At 35.9% G+C, this 20,112-nt stretch overlaps 1 protein-coding gene across 1 annotated transcript in view; it reads left to right on the top strand.

Annotated features, from left to right (window-relative positions):
* COG5 (component of oligomeric golgi complex 5) overlaps positions 1-20,112 on the top strand; it is a 272,865-nt gene that overhangs the window by 134,374 nt on the left and 118,379 nt on the right. Inside the window, 1 exon segment of the mRNA XM_047754267.1 lies at positions 11,698-11,863. Within this exon segment, the coding sequence (XP_047610223.1) occupies positions 11,698-11,863 (166 nt within the window).

Raw genomic sequence — 20,112 nt, 5'->3', positions numbered from 1 at the left:
ATTGAGTTGTTGGCTTTTTTGCTGTTGAGTTGTATAAGCTGCTCGTATATTCTAGAGATTAAGCCCTTGTCAGTTGCATTGTTTGAAACTATTTTCTCCCACTCTGTAAGTTGTCTTTTTGTTTTCTTTTGGGTTTCCTTTGCTGTGCAAAAGCTTTTCAGTTTGATGAGGTCCCATTGGTTTATTTTTGCTTTTATTTCTGTTGCTCTGGGAGACTGACCTGAGAAAATATTCATAAGGTTGATGTCAGAAAATGTTTTGCCTATGTTCTCTTCCATGAGTTTGATGGTGTCTTGTCTTATGTTTGAACTTTAAAGTCAGACATTTTAATGTTTGAATCCCGGCTCTGCCATTTATTCTTTTTTCCTTTTGGAACTTCAGCTAACTTCTCTACTCTTCAGTTTTCCCACCTTTCATTAGGGAGCAATAGTAGCTATTTGGAATTTTTTTGGGGGGAAAGATTAGACATCACCTGTGTAAAGCCGCTAAAATAATGCCTGGTTCATAATAGGGCCTTACTATATGACTACAGCAGAAACATTATTTTTACTACAATTATCCAGATCCCTTGGCCTTCTTACTAAACCTATCAAATTAGGCTGTCTGAAGATGAAATCCAAGCATCCGTATTTTTATTTTATTATTATTATTATTATTATTGCTATTTTAGGTCCGCACCTGAGGCATATGGAGGTTCCCAGGCTAGGGGTCAAATCAGAGCTACAGCTGCTGGCCTACACCACAGCCAGAGCAATGCAGGATCCGAGCTATGTCTGTAACCTACGCCACAGCTCACGGCAATGCCGGATCCTAACCCCCCCAGCAAGGCCAGGGATCGAACCCACATCCTCATGGATCCTAGTCGGGTTCATTAACCACTGAGCCATGAAGGGAACTCCCGTATTTTTAAAATTGTGTCAAAATACACATAACATAAAATTTTACCGTCATCATCCTCATTCAGTGTACAGTTCTGTAGTGTTACGTAGGTTCGCATCATCACGTATCCATCTCCAGAGCTCTCTTCGTCTCCCTGAACTGAAACCCTGTAACCACTAAACAACTCCCATTCCTCTCTGTCCACTGGCCCCTGGCAACCACCATTCTATTTTCTGTCTCCATGGATTTGTCTACTCTAGACACTGTCTTCACATAAATATAACTATCTTCATAAATGTAATCATATGGTATTTTTTTTGAGACTGATTTATATTACCTAGCATAATGTGCTTGAAATTATCCACGTTGTAGCATGTGATATAATTTCTTTCCTTATTAAGCCTGAATAATATTTCATTACATGATTACCACATTTTCTTGATCCATTCAGTGAACACTTGAGTTGCAAGCATATGCATTTTTACTAGGGCTACTGTCTTATTAAATTACCACAAAATAGGTGGCTTAAAACAGCAGAAACTTACTCTGTCACAGTTCTAGTGGTTAGAAATCCAAATGAAGGTGTTGCCAGGGTCATGGTTCCTCTGAAGGCTGTAGGGAAGAATCATGTCTGGCCTCTAGTGGCCCCAGTCAGTCCTTGTAGTCCCGTGGCTTATAACTGTTATCACTCCATTCTCTGCCTCTGTTGCCAAGTGGCCTTTTTCACTGCATGTAGTATTCTCTCATAAGAACATCAGTCATTGTATTGAGAGCTTACTGTAATCCAGTATGACCTCATCTCAACTTAATTATACAGCTGCAAAGACTCGGCCCCCAAGTAAGGTCATATTCTGAAGAGTTGTCTGGACATGAATTTTGAGGAGACGTATTCAACCCACTACACTCTCTAAAATTTAATCTGTTTGGAAAGCATTTAAACATCTGGCATCTTGGTCTGCCATAACAAACAAGGCTGGATGGCTTAAGTAGCAGAAATTTATTTTCTCATAGTTCTGAAAGCTGGAAAGTCCAAGATCAAGTTCTGCTGAAGGCTCTCTTCCTGACTTGCAGACAGCCATCTTCTCTCTCTGTCCTTACATGTAGGGAGCGTGCACAGGCTTTCTGATGTCTGTCTCTCTCTCTTTTTTTTTAATAATGATTTTTATTTTTTTCATTATAACTGGTTTACAGTGTTCTGTCAGTTTTCCACTGTGCAGCAAGGTGACCCAGTTACACATACATATATATGTTCTTTTTCCTCACATGATCATGCTCCATCGTAAGTGACTAGATGGAGTTCCCAGTGCTATACAGCAGGATCTCATTGCTTATTTATTCTAAAGGCAATAATTTGTATCTATTAACCCCAAATTCCCAATGCATCCCACTGCTTCCCCCTCCCCCTTGGCAACCGTAAGTCTGTTCTCCATGTCCACGAGTGTCTTTCTGATGTCTCTCTTTATAAGGTCACTAATGCCATCAGACCAGAAGACCCTCATGACCTCATCTAACACTAATTAGCTCCCTCACCTCAACATACTATTGTCATATTGTCATTGACATAGCCTTGGGAGTTAGACCCTCACTGAATTAGGGTGGGGGTGGGGAGCAGGGAGCTGGGACAGACATTTAGTCCATTACAAAATTCAAAACCAAAATACATATTTCAGGAGTTTCTGTCGTGGTGCAGCGGAAATAAATCCAACTAGGAACCATGAGGTTGTGGGTTCGATCCCTGGCCTCACTCAGTGGGTTAAGGATCTGATGTTGCTGTAAACTGTGATGTAGGTCGAACATGCGGCTTGGGTCCTGCGTTACTATGGCTGTGGTGTAGACCAGCGGCTGCAGCTCCAATTCAGCCCCTAGCCTGGGAACCTCCATATGCCTCGGGTGCAGCCCTAAAAAGCAAAAGCAAAACAAAACAAAATACATATTTCACATTAGGCAATATTTGGGAAGGCCATTACTTTTAAAAGTAGTGATAGGTAATTATGATTGTGCATACACATTCACATAAAACTTGCTTATATTGCCTTGAGAAAAAATCTCACAAATTTATGATTATTCAATAGTTTAAATTTCATCTGTCATTTATTTAATCTATTATCTTTGCCCCAGAAAAAAACCGTGAAGCATTATAGAATGATATTTTAGCTATTTAAGCATAGACCTTTTCTGATCTACATTTTTTTGTCATAATCTCTTTCATTTCCTATTATTTACTTTAGACTTTATAATAAAAATAATCAACAGAAAAGTACATACATCATAAAAGTGCAGCTCAATGAATTTTTAACAAAGCAGATGTACATAACCAGCATTTAGATTAAAAAAACTAAAACCTTACAAGTCTTTCACATGCCTCCCTTTTCAGTTAACAAGTTCGTCCAGGTGATTCTTTTATATATACCAAAAGTTTGAAGGCAACTCAGACTTTACACTTCTAGGTTTGTGTAGTTCTCTTTCAGGTGTTAGATTAGTGGATTTAGTTGTCCTTCTATGTGTTTTCATTAAACTCTCCACTGCTCCTCTCATTTATCACAGTAGATTCTCTTGTTTTGTTTTGTTTTGTTTGTGGTCTTTTTAGGGCCGCACCTGCAGCATGTGGAAGTTACCAGGCCAGGGGGCGAATCAGAGCTGTGGCTGCTGGCCTATACCACAGCCACAGCAACTCGGGATCTGAGCCATGTCTGTGACCTACACCACAGCTTACGGCAATGCCGGATCCTTAACCCACTGAGCGAGGCCAGGGATCAAACCTGCGTCCCCATGGATGCTAGTCAGATTCGTTTCTGCTGAGCCACAATGGGAACTCCTATCATAGTAGTTTCTAATTGCTGCTTTAATGTCTTTATCTTCCATTAGACCATAGATATTGAAAGGTCAGACAACGATGTATTTGCTTTCTTTTTTCCTTACTGATGTCTTGTACAGTGCTAGTATGGAGTGAATGATACACATTGAAAGATAGTAAAATCACTGTGTTTTACTATTTGTAAGAGTAATAGAATTCATCTAGTTCAGTCCCCTCAGTGTACACATGAGGGAACTAAAAACCTATAATTTATTATCAGTCACAGTCCAGAAAAAGCCTCTGGTCAAAAATACGTGGTATTTGTCTGTTTTGAGGAAGAATGGTGCGGAAGGGACAGTAATGTTCTTTATTGTTAGGAGATGCTCTTCATTTAAATTATAGCTTGACTAAATTATTTCATTTCCAGTTTTTTGATGGTCCCAGTTTTAACTTTGCTGAGAATATTCTATCATCCTAATTTCTGTCCTCTCACCAATTCTGTTCTTTATTCCCTTAAAGATTTATAGTTTCTAACACCTCATTTTCATTATGTATTACGTCAATTTAGCTTGCTACTCAGACTACGTTCCTGTGATTATTCATCTCAAAAGTGTTCTCATTTCCAACCAAGAATGTCTCTTGGCACCTCGGACCCAGCGTCTCTAACAGCTAGTACTTGATTAGCAATGGCCTTTCGCCCTCCCATCCCACCACTCTCCCCCCCACTCACCCAGGTGATCTCCCTCTTTGGATTATCCTTTTTCTTTTTCCATGCTTTTAGTCTCCCACACTTGAAGCTTCAGTATATGGTAGATTGTTTCTTACCTCCTGTCCATTGTAGTCAGTCAGTGTCCAGTTTCTTTTCAGTGTTTCAGAATCTTTTATTCGGTCCTGTTCTTTGTATTCTCATCGTAACTCCCTAGTTCAAGCTATAGTTCCTTTTAAAAAAAAGAAATATTGCCTCAGCTAATGTAATTATTTTTACTTCCTCAAATAACATAGATTATAATATTTAGAAAACATGAATGACTTAACTAATACCAATGTATAATGTGGAAATTTCGCAGAATGCTATTCCAGGTTGTCAGTGACCAGACCCTTATTTGCCTGAATAACATTATCCTTTTTTTTTCCATGTATGCAAAATTCCAGGCAATAAAACCTGTATATGACTCAAGCATACTTTGTAGCTTTCCTCTATTAGTTCTCTGTTTATTGTGTTCTTTTACCAAAAAATTCTGTCTTCACATGAATAAATGATTCTTATTTTTCAAAGTCTTACAGAGTCATCTAGTCGGGTGGTTACCAAATGTTGGTTCCCTGGTGGCTACATCTGAAGAACTTTGAAAATACAGTAACCAGGCCTCAATCTGAAGTTAGAATTCTAACTAGTGGACTTTGAATTTTTTGAGTTGAGGTCTTGTTGGCTACATTTTTATTAAAAAAAAGTTCTTCAGGTGGCTTTGGGATTCCTTCTTTTCATCATTCCTCATCATTTTTAAATTTATAAATTGGACATAAGGAGGAGAGAGCTGAGTCCCTCAGAGTTACTTAAATAGGATCTATTGGGTAACTTTACTTATTTCAGTGCTAACTAAAGATGAGGTGATAAGAATTTCTTAGGAACTGGAACAAAGACTATTCTCAGCATTAAGAATTTTTTTAGAATATTAATAAATGATCTGAGGGAGTTCCCGTCATGGCTTAGTGGTTAACGAACCCAACTAGTACCCATGAGGACTTGGGTTTGATCCCTGGCCTCGCTTAGTGGGCTAAGGATCTGACATTGCTGTGAGCTGTGGTGTAGGTAGGAGACATGGCTTGAATCTAGCATTGCTATGGCTGTGGCATAGGCTGGCAGCTCAGCTCCAATTTGACCCCTAGTCTGAGAATCTCCAAATGACACAGGCGTGGCCTCGAAAAGACAAGAAGAAAATAAATTATCTGAGAACCAATGTTTTCTATTACTCAGATACTGAATATCAGGCATTTTATATTAGTTACCTCAGTAGTCTTTTCAACATTCACACAAATACATTAGCAAACTACATCAGAAAGTTTACTTGTTCACTTCCTCAACTGATAATTCTTGAATACCTATCTTTCTAGCGCATGTGCTAGATGCTACCAGTATAGCATTGAACAAAAACTTGGACCTTCCCTCAGAGATATTAAAATCTGATTAAGCATAAACATTAATTATGTAAAGTAAAATTGTATCAGTGATCAGTTGCCCCAAGGCACATGACTTATCTATAGCACAGCTGGGTTTTTGTCCTTAGACTATCTAATTTTAAAAGACCACATTCTTTCCACTATACTATGATGCCAGCAGGTCAAAGTAAAGGTAATGAAAGTTTATTGAGCTCCTCTTCCTATCTTCAGTGCTAGATCAGCTATACAGATTATTTCATTTACCTCTGAGGCTGATGCTATTATTTGCGTCACTGAGCAGATGAGGAAACTAAGTCTCAGTCATTTGCTACCATTTTGGCCACAAATGTGAGGGCTTGAATTTGGATCTAAATGTGACTCCAAAGTCTGAAATAGAAGTAACAAAAGCTTGTAATAGGATCAACAAAGTCAAAAGTTGGTTATAAGGGTCAACAAAGTCAAAAGTTGGTTTGATAAGATTAATATATGTTGATAAACATTGAAAAAAAACTGATGAGAGGAGGAAAACTATTTGTTAAAAGAGCCGCAGATCACCAGTACTAAGAATTAAAAGAATTGATCTAATTATAGATCCAACAGAAACTAAAAAGTTAATAAGAGAATATTAGACATAGCTTTATACCAATAAATTAGAAAATTTAGATGAAATTGTGAAATTTCTAGAAAAACAGCCTACCAAAATAACAATGGGAAAATTAGAAAATCTGAGTAGTCTTACTGACAAAATTGAGTTTTTAAGTCATTAAACACTTTTATAGAAAACTGCCAAGACAGGTAGCTTCACTGGTGAATTCATCCATGCACTTAATAAATAAACTAGTGACATATAAATGGTCCAAGAGTTGAGAAGAGTGAACAGTTAACTGATTATTTTTTAAGGCCAGTGTAAACTTGAAATCAAAATAAGGATATTATGAGGAAGAAAAATTACTAGCTATCTTAAAAATTGATTGAAAAATACTAAACAAATATTAGCAAATATAATTCTGGGATATCTGAAAAGGATAATTCATCATGACCAAGATGGCTTTAGTTTAGAATTAGAATGTAATTTCTTCAATAAAGAAAAAATTGATAATCTCAACACATACAGAAAGAGCATTTAGTAAAATTCAGCACCAGTCTATGAAAAAAAATACTCTTGGTAGACCAAGAATAGAACTTCCTTAATTCACTTTTGTTACTTCTACTCAGCAGGTTACTGAATATCCTAGCAAGGGATAAGAAAAAGCAATAAAATGAAGAATGATTGTAAAGGAAGAAATACAGATTATTCAAAGATAACATGATAATGCAGGAGGATGAATGGATAGGCTAAGGTAGATTTCTACTCTGAAATACTCCATAGTAAGGAAAATAACAGCTATTGCTACCTGCAATGACATGGATGAATTTTACAAATAAGATATTGACTAAACAAAGCCACACGTAAAATAATACTTTATGGCTCTATTTATGTAAAATTCAAAAACAGGTCAATCTAATGAAGTGTTAGAAGTTATGATAGTCATACTATCTGGGGGTTTGGGATTGGCAGATACACACTCTGGTATATGGAATGATTGGCTAAAGGGAACCTCCTGCATAACACAGAGAGCCGTACACAATATTCTATAATCATCTCTGTGGAAAAGAATTTGAAAGAGAATGGATATGTGTACATGCATAACTGAGTCACTTTGTCGTTCAGCAGAAATGATCACAACAACTGTACTTCAATAATACTTTAACAAAGGAAATTAAGGGAAAAAAAAGTAGGTGATGAAAAGAAACTTGATCTTCGTAAAAATGTAGAGTGGAACAAAGAGGGGAGTCAGAGCCTTTATGTAAGGCAGTGAGTTTAATATTTATGTGTTCATGGCTGACTCATGGCTAAAATTAAAAACTTGAAACTGTACTCAAAAAAAAGAACAGTTGTGTTTAGAGTTTCAATGAATTATGTCTAAATAAATATACTTCATCCAGGAATGTTTGCCCTAAAAAAAAAATAGTATTTAGAGACATGCAGTTGGGGAAACTATACAAGATTGATAGGTTCTGCTAATACTTGTTTTCATGGTATAGGTGGTAGTTACATAGGTGTGTTCATTTTGTGATAATTTTTTTTTCATCTTTTTAGAACCGTACCTACGGCATATGGAGGTTCTGAGGCTAGGGGGTCAAATCAGAGCTGTAGCTGTTGGCCTACCCCATAGCTACAGCAACATGGGATCCGACCCGCATCTGCGACCTACACCACAACTCTTGGCGACGCCGAATCCTTAACCACTGAACGAGGCCAGGGAGTGAACCTGCATCCTGCATCCTTATGGATACTAGTCAGATTTGTTTCTGCTGAGCCATGATGGAAACTCCCCTTTTTGTGATAATTCTTAAAGCTATGTTTATATAATTTAAAAATTCTTCTGTATGTGTATTAAATAATTTTATCTCAAATTATTATTTAGATAATAAATTTATTTCTCAACTAACAGATGATATGTTTATATTAAACTATGAGTATGAATTACTGGCATTAATAGAAAAACTGGCATTAATAGAAAAAGCAAGCTTAAAATTACGTCTAGAATTTTTCTAAGTAGTATAAATTATTATACTATTGCTATACTAGCAATAGTATAATAATTTGCTATATTAGATGCTTTTTATTGAAGTATGTTTGACATTTCATGTTGGTTTTAGTACAACAGTGATTTGACATCAAATACATTACTAGGAGTTCCCGTCGTGGCGCAGTGGTTAAGGAATCCGACTAGGAACCATGAGGTTGCGGGTTCGGTCCCTGCCCTTGCTCAGTGGGTTAACGATCCGGCGTTGCGGTGAGCTGTGGTGTAGGTTGCAGACGCGGCTCGGATCCTGCATTGCTGTGGCTCTGGCGTAGGCCTGTGGCTACAGCTCCGATTCAACCCCTAGCCTGGGAACCTCCATATGCCTCGGGAGCGGCCCAGGAAATAGCAACAACAACAACAACAACAACAAAGACAAAAGACAAAAAAAAAAATACATTACTAAATGATCATCATGATAGGTCTTGTTACCATCTGTTATATGCAAATTATCACAATATTGTTGACAGTATTTCCTAGCTATACATTACATCCCTGTGACTTATTTATTTTGTAAGTGAAAGTTTGTACTTCTTAATTCCTTTCACCTACTTCACCTAACCCCTCAAGCTCCCTCCGATCTGGCAACCACCAGTTTGCTCTGTGTAACTCTGTCTGTTTCTGTTTTGTTTGGCTTGTTCATTTGTTTTGTTTTTTGCACTCCACATATACACGAGATCATAGAGTATTTATCTTTCTGACTTATTTCACTAAGTATGAACCCTCTAAGTGCATCCATGTTGTCGCTAATATCAAGATTTCATTCTTTTTATGGTTGAATAATACTGCAGTGTATATATCACATCTTTTTTATCCATTTATCTATCGATGGATAGTTACTTCCATATATATTGGCTGTTGTATAACACTTCAGTGAGCATAGAGGTACATATGTATTTTTGAATTAGTATTTTTGTACTCTTTGGCTAAATACCCAGAAGTGGAACCACTGGATTTTAGGGCATTATTTTTAACTTTCTGAGGATCCCTGTACTGTTTTCCATAGTGGCTGCCTCAGTTTATATTCTGACTAACAGTGTACAAAGGTCTCCTTTTTTTTCCCCCATCACTGCTAACATTTATTTGTCTTTTTGATGATAGCCATTCTGATATTGTATGCTTCTTTAATAATGCATTGTACATGTTACCATTTTGAAAAGGTTTTAGTTAATTTTTGGAGTAGGAACTTATAAAGACTCCATTTTAGTTAGATCTTTGAAGTGAATATGACCATTAACATAAACATATAATTTTCATGGAATTCCCTGGTAGTTCAGTTAGTTAAGGATCTTGTGTTGCCACTGCTGTGACGAGGGTTTGATCCCTGTCTGGGGAACTTCTGCATGTCATGGACACGGATAATAAAACAACACACAGAAAAATTCCCCCCTCCCCACAAAAAAATATACATTTAACTTTCAGTGTGCATTCATTGTAAGCTGTTGAAGTTACAGAATTAATTGTACATCACTGAAACCCTATATGTTGAGGAACTTCTTTTCAGGTCCTTTGAGGATAATAAAGGCAATAAATATAATTTTACTGTATGTATCTCTATTTCTAGTTACATAAGATGGAAATAGTCTTCAAAATTGCTCAAGCAATGCTTTTTTTTAGACTATGTAGACATTTGAATAGTGATAGGAAAAATTTCTTTTCCTTCTTCTAATTTTGATTCTTGATATCCACTGAAAAGTAAGAGAAGAAAATCACTGGATGGAATGGAACTAATAGCAACCCAAAGTGCTATACCCTATATTTTCAGTTAATAATTTTGTATAAAATAGCTGTCTCCCTTTTTCTTTGTTAGTACATTGATACAGAATTGACAGTATAGCCTAGATAAAATTCTATTATAATCACATCAAATTGAATTTGTTTCATTAAAATTTATTTTAGTAGGAGACAATGTCCATTGGCTTCTTTTTCTTGTCTTATTTTTTAGAAAATCTAAAATGGATATTGGTATTCACCAGCCATGTTTCCTGATATTTTCCTTAAGCTGATTCTTCTCTACCTCTGAGAGAGATTGTGTGTGTCTGCCTGCCTGCCAGCATAAACTCTTACTAACACCAGTAGATTTCAGAAATAGCATTTTGTCTTATTTGTAAACTTAACAGTCAAGAAAATGTTAGTGAAATTACTTAACTTTTTAACTATATGCCATTAATAACAAACACTGAATCATAAATTAAAGAGAAATTTCAGCTGTTTGGGCCTAGATATATATACTGCTGTACAAGATCTGTCCTGATGATTCAGTCATTTACTTAGTGACAAGTCCAGCAAACTATTTATATCACCGTGGACCTAAATCTATTCATCAAGAGTATTTCTGCTACCCATCTCTTTACTTACCTCTCTCTGCTTCAGTCACTCTGCTCCAGCCACCATCATGGCCTAATTGCTGTTTCACTAGCTACCAAGCACAATTTACCCTGTACTTTGGTTGGTGACTCTGCCCAGATCTGTATTTCCTCATATCCTCCTAAGATTTCCTGCCTTACTGGGTGCAGGATTCTGTTTATATATCATTCTAGAGGTGACTTCTCTGACTTTTCCCTCTGTATTATTCCATATCATTCTTTCTTCTTACTCCTTCCCTTTTGTGGCATTTATCACTAGCTGCTATTCTATTTACTTTTTACATATTTCTCAGTAAATATAAGATCCATGAGGGCAGCTACTCAGTTGGTTTTATTTATTACTGTATTTCTAGCACATAGAAGCAAGATAGACCCATAGTAAGAACTGTTTAAATATTTGTGATTTGAATAAATAAATGAATGAAGAAATGTAATGAATAATAGTATCAGTCTGCATGGCTCAGTCCTCAGTTAACTGCAGAATTCATTTATTTATTCTGTAAATGAATGTAGGGCTCTTTTTAGTTCCAGCATGGCTGTCTTCATAAGGATTGGTGATAAAATTTAAATACGCTCTAATAACATAAAAGGTTTTTGATTTTGTTGTCTTTTGACAGGGAAAAGGGAAAGGGAGAAAGTCATACATGTGGTATTGAACTTTATCTTTTATGAAACAAATGACTTAAAGTAATATATGTTTCAAATACATTGCCTTTGCTCTTGGCTGTGATAATTTTAAGATATGGTAGTAAAAGTAAAACAATAAAATAAGGTAGTAACTGTTCAGGTGCCACTTAAAGTTGTGGATTCATATTGGTTTTGTTTGTTTTCCTATTTATATCTGTTCCCAACCAACCCCACCACCACGTTTTTAAAGAATCCAACCCAGGTCGGAACAGCTCTTCAGGTTTTCCATAATCTTGGAACTTTGAAGGATACTATTACCAGTGTCGTGGATGGATATTGTGCTACCATAGAAGAAAATATCAACAGTGCGTTAGACATCAAAGTTTTGACTCAGCCTTCCCAGTCAGCTCTGAGAGGTATGGATGTGGTTTATATTTAGCTTCTTTATTTATTTATAACTGAGAAGTTCTTTGAATAGTATGTGAAACACTCAAGTCTCAAAGTAATCTAATGACTCATTTTTTAGTAGACAGAAAATGAGAGAAGAAATTATGCTTTAGAATTTATTTATAACTTTTTTGTCTAATCAGTGACTTGAACTGGCCAATTGGTATATTCAGAACTTCTAGATAAAAACTGTGTCTTCTTTTAGTTCAGAGGAAACAGATGCAAGGAAAAAAGAAACATTTTTTTTTCTTTCTGAAATCCTTATCCTCATATGTACTTACTGAGGCAGAAAATATTTTTTAAGGAAATACGATCTCTATCTCATCTTTCTGAGCTTTTTCTCCTGATTCTGGTACTCAGGAGCAATAATGGCTAAATATAGTGGAGATAGAAGCTGATCAAAGCTTTGGGAACATTACAACTACAGCAAACTCTAAAGAAAACAAAAGGTAGTAGATTCACAGTGGGGTAGGTCGATTCAAGGTAGCAGTCCTAAGCCTTTTCCTGCCAAAACATGCATGATGATGACATCCACTTGTGTAACACACTTCATACACAGGAAAGATTACACTTTTTGCGTATGTCTCATTTTTCTAAGCAATGCAAACTCTGCACTTCTCTGCTTATGGTCTGTCTGCTCTCCAGTTAATATGGATGAACTGGGCTTGCTCCTAGGAGAGACCAAGTGCTCTTTGTTTATGTTAGATCCCATCCCTCACAGCCATTCCTTAAAAGAGCCCCTCTGTCTGCCACATCATTGGTTTTTCTTTTATTATCTCTCTTTCCCATCACATAGAGTCATGCTATTTATTGTATCTTCTGTGTAAAGACGGGCAAACACATCTATCTTGACTCCATTTCTTCCTTCAGTTTTCTATCTGATTTCTTCGTAGTACAAAGTCCCCAAAGTGTTGGCTATACTGTTGTCTCCAGTTTTTTTCTCTTCCTATTTTTCTATTGAAGAAGATACTCTAATATCATAGAGTTGTCCTCAAGGATAAATGACACATGTAAAATTAATAACAGTTCTTGATACAGGGCTACTACGTAAAAAATTGCAACCATTGATTATTATTTTTATGTTTGTTATATAAACACAGCCTTAAATAACACAGGATATATGTCACTCATAAATAATTTGCGCTAGATAAAAAGAGATAAAAGAATCTCAGATCTTAAAGGGATTTTCAAAGGTTAGCCCTCGCCTCTGAATAGGTCTGTATTAAGACCATCCCAAAAGGAGAGCTTTGAAAAGAAATTGCCAGAGGAGATTTCACTGTCAGCTTTTCCCTGCAATTCTCAGAAAGTTTGATATAATGTTTAACTTTCGAGAAGCAGTTTAATCTCATTCCCTCTTGTATTGTCAAGAATAGAAAAAAATGAAAGCAGTTATTCTCATGCTGTCAGTCCTAATGTATGCCCCCCCCCCTTTGAAAGGATAAAGAGTTTTAAAGCCTTATTATCATCTGTTGAGGAGTGGATACCATGATTTAATGTTGAAGCCTTAAGCATCAATCCTCTCTTATTTTTAAGAAGAATAACCACTGTTATTTTTTTAATGTTACCTTGGCAGTTTTAATGTTAATTTCCTGATCTTGTCAATTATGTAGTAGAATGTCCTCTTTGTTGGAAATACACATTAAAGCCTTCGTGGGTGATAGGGTATCATGTCAATAACTTATTCCCAAATGATTCAGGAAAAATATTTTCTCTATATTTTCAAATTTTCTATATGTTTAATATTGTCTCAAACGTCTAAAAATAAGTAACATTATGGAGTTTCCTAGTGGCTCAGTGGTGAACGAATCTGACTAGGAACCATGAGGTTGCGGGTTCGATCCCTGCCCTTGCTCAGTGGGTTAACGATCTGGCATTGCCGTGAGCTGTGGTGTAGGTCACAGACACGGCTCGGATCTGGATCCCACATTGCTGTGGCTCTGGTGTAGGCCAGTGGCTACAGCTCCAATTCTACCCCTAGCCTGGGAACCTCCATATGCCGCAGGAGCGGCCCTAGAAAAGCAAAAAGACAAAAAAAAAAAAAGTAACATTATTATAATTTTAGGGGAAAACATGTTACCCAGGATGTATCCAAAAGTTTATAATTCAATAAGAAAAAGATAAATCACTCAATTGAGAAAATAAAGCCTATAAATAGGCAACTGTAGAAGAACACATCCAATAGACAGGAAAAGATGTTCAGCCTCTTTTTAGAGGATATGAATGAGTTAGAAGGGAATACAAATGATGCAAGATGCTATTTCTCAGTCATGAAATTGGCAAAATCTAAATCTAAGATAGGACCAAATATTGGATGAATGCAGAAACTCCTGTACTCTGATTGTTGGAAAATAAAGTGTTTCAACCACTATAGTCAGTTTTATCAAACTGATATCCAAGGTTACACGTGGCATACCTTGGGAGTTCCCTGGTTGCTCAGTGGATTAAGGATCTGACGTCACTGCTGTAGCATAGGTTTCAGTCCCTGGCCCGGGAACTTCTGCATGCCACAGATGTGGTGAAAAATTTTTATAAATGGGTATACCTTATAATCTTACCTTTTCTCTTATAAAAATATACCCTAGAGAAACTGGCATCTATGTATAAGAATTTTTATTTTACTATTATTCGTAATAGTTAAACTTTGAAAATCATCGTTTGCACTGGAAAAATGAATAAACTGGAGTTACTAAATAGACTAGTATACAATATTTAAATTAATTTATCAATATAGATAATTCTGAACACCCTTAAATGAAAAAAACAGGTTTCAGAAGGATACAGTATGATACATACTAAAAGCCTAAGAACATGACAGACTGTGCTATATATTCTTTTATGTGCATACATATGTAATGAAAGTGTAAATATATACATTGTAATAATCATTATTTCAAAATAGCATTAGCTTGGGGGAGGGAGGGAGATCAAGGAAAATGAGACTAGGAAGGAAGGGGTATACAGGGACCATCACTTTATTTATTCATCCTTTTTAAAATTTTTATTTTTAAGACTATTTTTTAAAGTAGTTTTAGGTTCACAGGAAAATTGAGAGCAAAGTATAATTTCTCACATACCCTCATCCCTACACACAAGCCTGTCTCATTATCAACATCCCTCACCAGAGTGCTGCATTTGTTATAATTGGTGAACCTACATTGATATGTCATAATCATGCAAAGTCCATAGTTTATACTAGCGTTACTGTTGGCTTTGTATGTCTATGGGTTTGGACAAACTTATAGTAAATGCCATATCTCCATCAGTATAATATCAAACAATACTTTCATGTGCCTAGAAATCCTCTGCCTATTCATCTCCCTCATCCCAGCCCTCATAATCACTGATCTTATTATTGTCTCTGTGTGAATATAATTAACGCTTTTTTCAGAGTGTTATCTGGTTGGAATTATACATTATGTGGCTTTTGCAGATTGGCTTCTTTCACTTGCTAGTAAGCATTTAAGTTTCCTCCATGTCTTTTCATGGCTTGATAGATTTTTTTTTAAGTGCTAAATAATTTTCTATTGTATGGAGGTACCACATTTTATTTATCCATCTACCTAGTGAAATATTCTGAGTGCTTTCAAATTTTGGCATTTGAACAAAAGCTTCATCTGTGTACAGGTTTTTGTGTGAACATAAGTTTCAGCTCTTTGAGGTAAATACCAAAGAGTACAGTTGCTGAATTGTATGGTAAAAGTATGTTTAGTGTATTAAGAAACGACCAAAACTGTCTTCCAAAGTAGTTCTACCATTTTGTGCTTATGCTGTCAGTAAAAGAGGGTTTCTGTTGCCCCATATCCTCACCAGCATTTGGTTTTACTGCTGTTTCAGATTTTGGCCATTCTGATAAATACGTACTAGTATCTCAGGGTGTTTTTAAATTGCATTCCCTGATGATGTATGATGTGGCACATGTCTTCGTATGCTTATTTGCCATCTGTGTATCTGCAAACAAAGGCATTTTTACGTCTTACTTCCCAGTGTATTCCTTTCTTTCCCTCTCTTGCCTTATTGCATTAGCAAGGACTTACACTATAATGTTGAAAGGTACTGGTGAGAGGGGTCATTCTTACCTTGTACCTAATCTTAAGGGGAACACTTCTCATCATTAAGTATGATGTTAGCTGCGTTAATAAATAGTATTTATTAAGTTAATAAAGTTTCCTTTATACTTAGTTTATTGAGAGTTTTTAACATTAATGGGTGTTGGATTTTGTCAAATGTGACCAAATGTATTGATGTGATCATGTGAGGTTTTTTTGTTTGTTTGTTTTAGCCTATTGATGTGATGAATTACATAAACTGGTTTTCAACTATTGAACCAGGCTTACATACCTGGGGTAAATCCCACTTGGTGATACTGTCAAAACCTTTTTATACATTTTTTGATTTTATTTGGTAATATTCTGTTGAGGATTTTTACATCTCTGTTCATGAGATGTTGTCTGTAGTTTTATTTTCTTATGTTATTTTTGCCTGGTTTTAGTATTAGAGTAATACTGTTCCCATGAAATGAGTCACAAAATGTTCCCTCTGCTTCTGTCCTCCGAAAAAGGTAGTAGAGAATTGGTATAACATCTTCCTTAAGTGTTTGGTAGATCACATTGGACCCATCTGGGCCTGTGCCTTTGTTTTGGATCACTATTAAGTATTTATTCAACTTCCTTGATAGTTATAGGCCTGTTCCAATTATCTCTTTGTTCTTGTATGAACTTTTGCAGATTTCTTTCAAGGAATTGGTCTATTTCATTTGGGTTATCAAATTTGTGGGCATAGAGTTGTTCATAGTATTCCTTTGTCATACTTTCAGTTAACATGGGATCTACACGGTGATATGTTGTCTTTCATTTCTGATATTAGTAATTTGTATCCTCTTCCTTTTTTCCTTAGTTAGCCTGGATATAGGATTAAAAATTTTACTAATCTTTTCAAAGAACCAGCTCTCTGGTTTCATTGATTTTCTCTATTCATTTCCTATTTGCATTGTCACTGGTTTGTGCTGATATCCTTATTATTTCTTTTGTTTCTTTGTCTTCAGTTTACTCTTCCTAGTTTCCTAAGACAGAAACTTAAGTAATTGATTTTAGATCTTTCTATTTTTTTTAAGTAATTGATTTTAGATCTTTCTATTTTTAAATATATGCTTTCATACCATTAATTACCCTCTTTATTTCTTCTTAACTTTTGAGGAATATTTTTGCATAGTACAGAATCTTAGGCTCTTTTTTTTTTCTCAACTTTTAAATATTTCACTCTGCTCTCTTCTTGCTTGCACAGTTTCTAAAAAGTTGTATGTAACTCTTTGTTTCTCTATATGTAAAATTTTTTTTTCCTCTGACTTAGGATTTTTTCCTTCTCTTTGATTTTCTTTAATTTGAAAATGATATGCATAAGTTTTGCTTGTTTTTTAGGTTTTTTTTTTGTTTTTTTTTTTTAGCATTTATCCAGCTTGAAGGACTCTGAGCTTCATGGATCTGTGTCCTGATGCTTGACATTAGTTTTGGGAAATTCTCAGTCTTTATTGTTTAAAATATTTTTTTCTGTTCCTTTTTCTCATCTCCTTTTTATTTTATCATATGGTATGTTATACCTTTTGTAGTTGTCCCAGAGTCTTTAGATATTTTCTTCTGTTTCATTTTGTTTTAAATACTTTTTGAGGATTGTATCGATAGATCCTTTAGGTCACAGATTCTTCCTCAGCCATGTTCTGTCTACTAAAAAGTCCGTCAAAGGCATGCTTCATTTCTGTTACAGTGTTTTGTTTTGTTTTTTGTTTTTTGGGTTTTTTTTTTTTATCTCGTAGTTCTTTTTGTTTCCTTCACAGGGATTTTCATCTGTTTGCTCTCGTTACCCATTAGAGACTTTAGCATGTTAATCTTGAGTGTTTTAAATACCTGGTGTGGTAATCTCAATACCCCTGCTTTGTCTGGTTCTGATGCTTGTTCTTTCTCTTAAAATTGAGTTTTTGACCTTTTGTTATACCTTGCAAGTTGTTCTTTTTTTCTACAGGTACTGCTGTAAATAGGTCTTTAATAATGTAGTGAGATGTGTGGGGAGGGGAAAGCATTTTATGGTGCTATTATTAGGTCTTACTCTTTTAGTGAGCTTATACCTTTGTACTTGAAACTTCACACAGGTTTAAAATTTTCTTCTTCTTTAGGTGGGGAAGGATGACTAGAGTGGGCTGGGGTTGGTTATTTCCTTTCCCGACTCAGTTAGGATCTGATAACACCCTAGCAGGTAAGGTTCTCATTAGTTTTCATTAATTTCTCTGGAGACTAGGCCTTGTTAAGAACAGAGTGCTCTCTGCTCTTTAAAAAAAAAAAAAAATATTAGGGAGTTCCTGTAGTGGATCAGCAGAAAATGAATCTGACTAGTATCTATGAGGATTCAGGTTCGATCCCTGGCCTCACTTGGTAGGTCAGGGATCCGACATTGCCATGAGCTATGGTGTAGGTCACAGATGCTGCTTGGATCCCAAGTTGCTGTGGCTGTGGCATAGCCTGGCAGCTGTAGTTCCTATTTGACCCTCAGTCTGGGAACTTGCATATGCCACAGGTGTGGCCCTAAAAAAAATAAAATAAAAAAAAAATTGAACTACATACAGCAGTTCCACTCCTGGGTTATCCAAAAGAAAATGAAAGTACTAATTTGAAAGATATATGCACCTCTATATCTGTAGCAGCATTATTTATAATAGCCAAGATATGGAAACAGCCTAAGTGCTCATCAATATATGAATCAATAAACAAAAAGTGATATGCAGTGGAGTATTACCCATAAAAAGAATAAACTTTTGCCATTTGTGGCAAAATAGATGGCTCTAGAGGGTATTATGCTAAGTGAAATAAGTCAGACAGAGAAAGATAAATACTGTACAATTTCACTTACGTATAGTCGCTAAAACAAAACAAATGAACATAACAAGACAGAATGAGAATCATAGATACACAGAACAAACACATGGTTGCCAGATGGGAAGTAGTTAGGGGAAGGAGAGAGATAGGTTAAGGGATATTAAGAGGTACAAACTTCCAGTTAAAAAACAAATGAATCATGGGTATGAAATGTACAGTGTGGGAAATACAGTCAATAATTATTTAATGTTTTCGTATGGTGACAGATAGTCACTAGGCTTATGGTGACCATTTTGGATATGTAGTAGTATATGTTATATACCAGGAACGAATGTAATATTGTAGGTAAATTATACTTCAAAAACAAATAGATACACTCAGAAAAAATTAGATTTGTGGTTGCCAGAGGCAGAGGGGAGGGGAAGAGGAAATTGGATAAAGGCCATCAAAAGCTATAAAATTCCAGTTAACAAGATATATGAGTACTAGGAATATCATGTGTAGTGTGATGAACATAATTAACACTGCTGCTGTGTGTTATATATAAAAGTTGTTAAGAGAGCAAATCCTAAGAGTACTCATAACAAGGAAAAACATTTTTTTTTCCAAAAAAGAAAAGAACAAGAGTACTCTGGTGTATATCAAAATGATTTCCCCCGTCCTCCTGCTGGAAGCCTGAGGGGATTTTTCTTCATTATTCATCATGTAACCTAGTTGAACCTTTGAAGGTAAAGCTCACAATACTGTGGGATCCTCTTTTGCTTATTTAACTCTCAGAGTTGTCCACACTGAGCTCTAGCAATTCATTAGTTACAGTTCAGGTCTTCCCACCTTGACACTGGTTCCCACAGCATTTTCCGGGGGAGGCTTTGCTCTGGTGGGGAGCTATTCCCACCTGAGACAATTGTATATTGTTTTAGTATTAGCTCTCTGGTCCATGTACTCTTTTCCTTAGTATTCCTTGTACAGCATTGCAAATAATTTTAAGAATTAATTAGACCTAGTTTTGAACAGTAATTTTTTTTTTTCTTGTCATGGCTGCACCTGTGGCATATGGAAGTTCCCGGGCTAGGGGTTAAATCAGAGCTGCAGCTGTAGACTTATGACCATAGCCATAGCAACACTGGATCTGAACTGCATCTATGATCTATGCTGCAGCTTGCAGCAATACCAGATCCTTACCGACCAACTGAAGTCAGGGATCAAACTGTATCTTCACGGATACAGTTCTTAACTCTCTGAGCCACAATGGTAACTCTGGAATTACTCATATTTTTAAAGCCAATATCTCTCTCCTTTATATGTCTCTTTTTTTTATTGCTTTCCACTATTATCGGAGTAAAAAATAATACCATCAC

The sequence above is a fragment of the Phacochoerus africanus genome, chromosome 11, assembly GCF_016906955.1.
Source record: "Phacochoerus africanus isolate WHEZ1 chromosome 11, ROS_Pafr_v1, whole genome shotgun sequence".
Taxonomy (NCBI): Eukaryota; Metazoa; Chordata; class Mammalia; order Artiodactyla; family Suidae; genus Phacochoerus; species Phacochoerus africanus.
The sequence above is the reverse complement of the archived record's forward strand: the minus strand, read 5'-3'. Positions and strand labels throughout refer to the sequence as shown.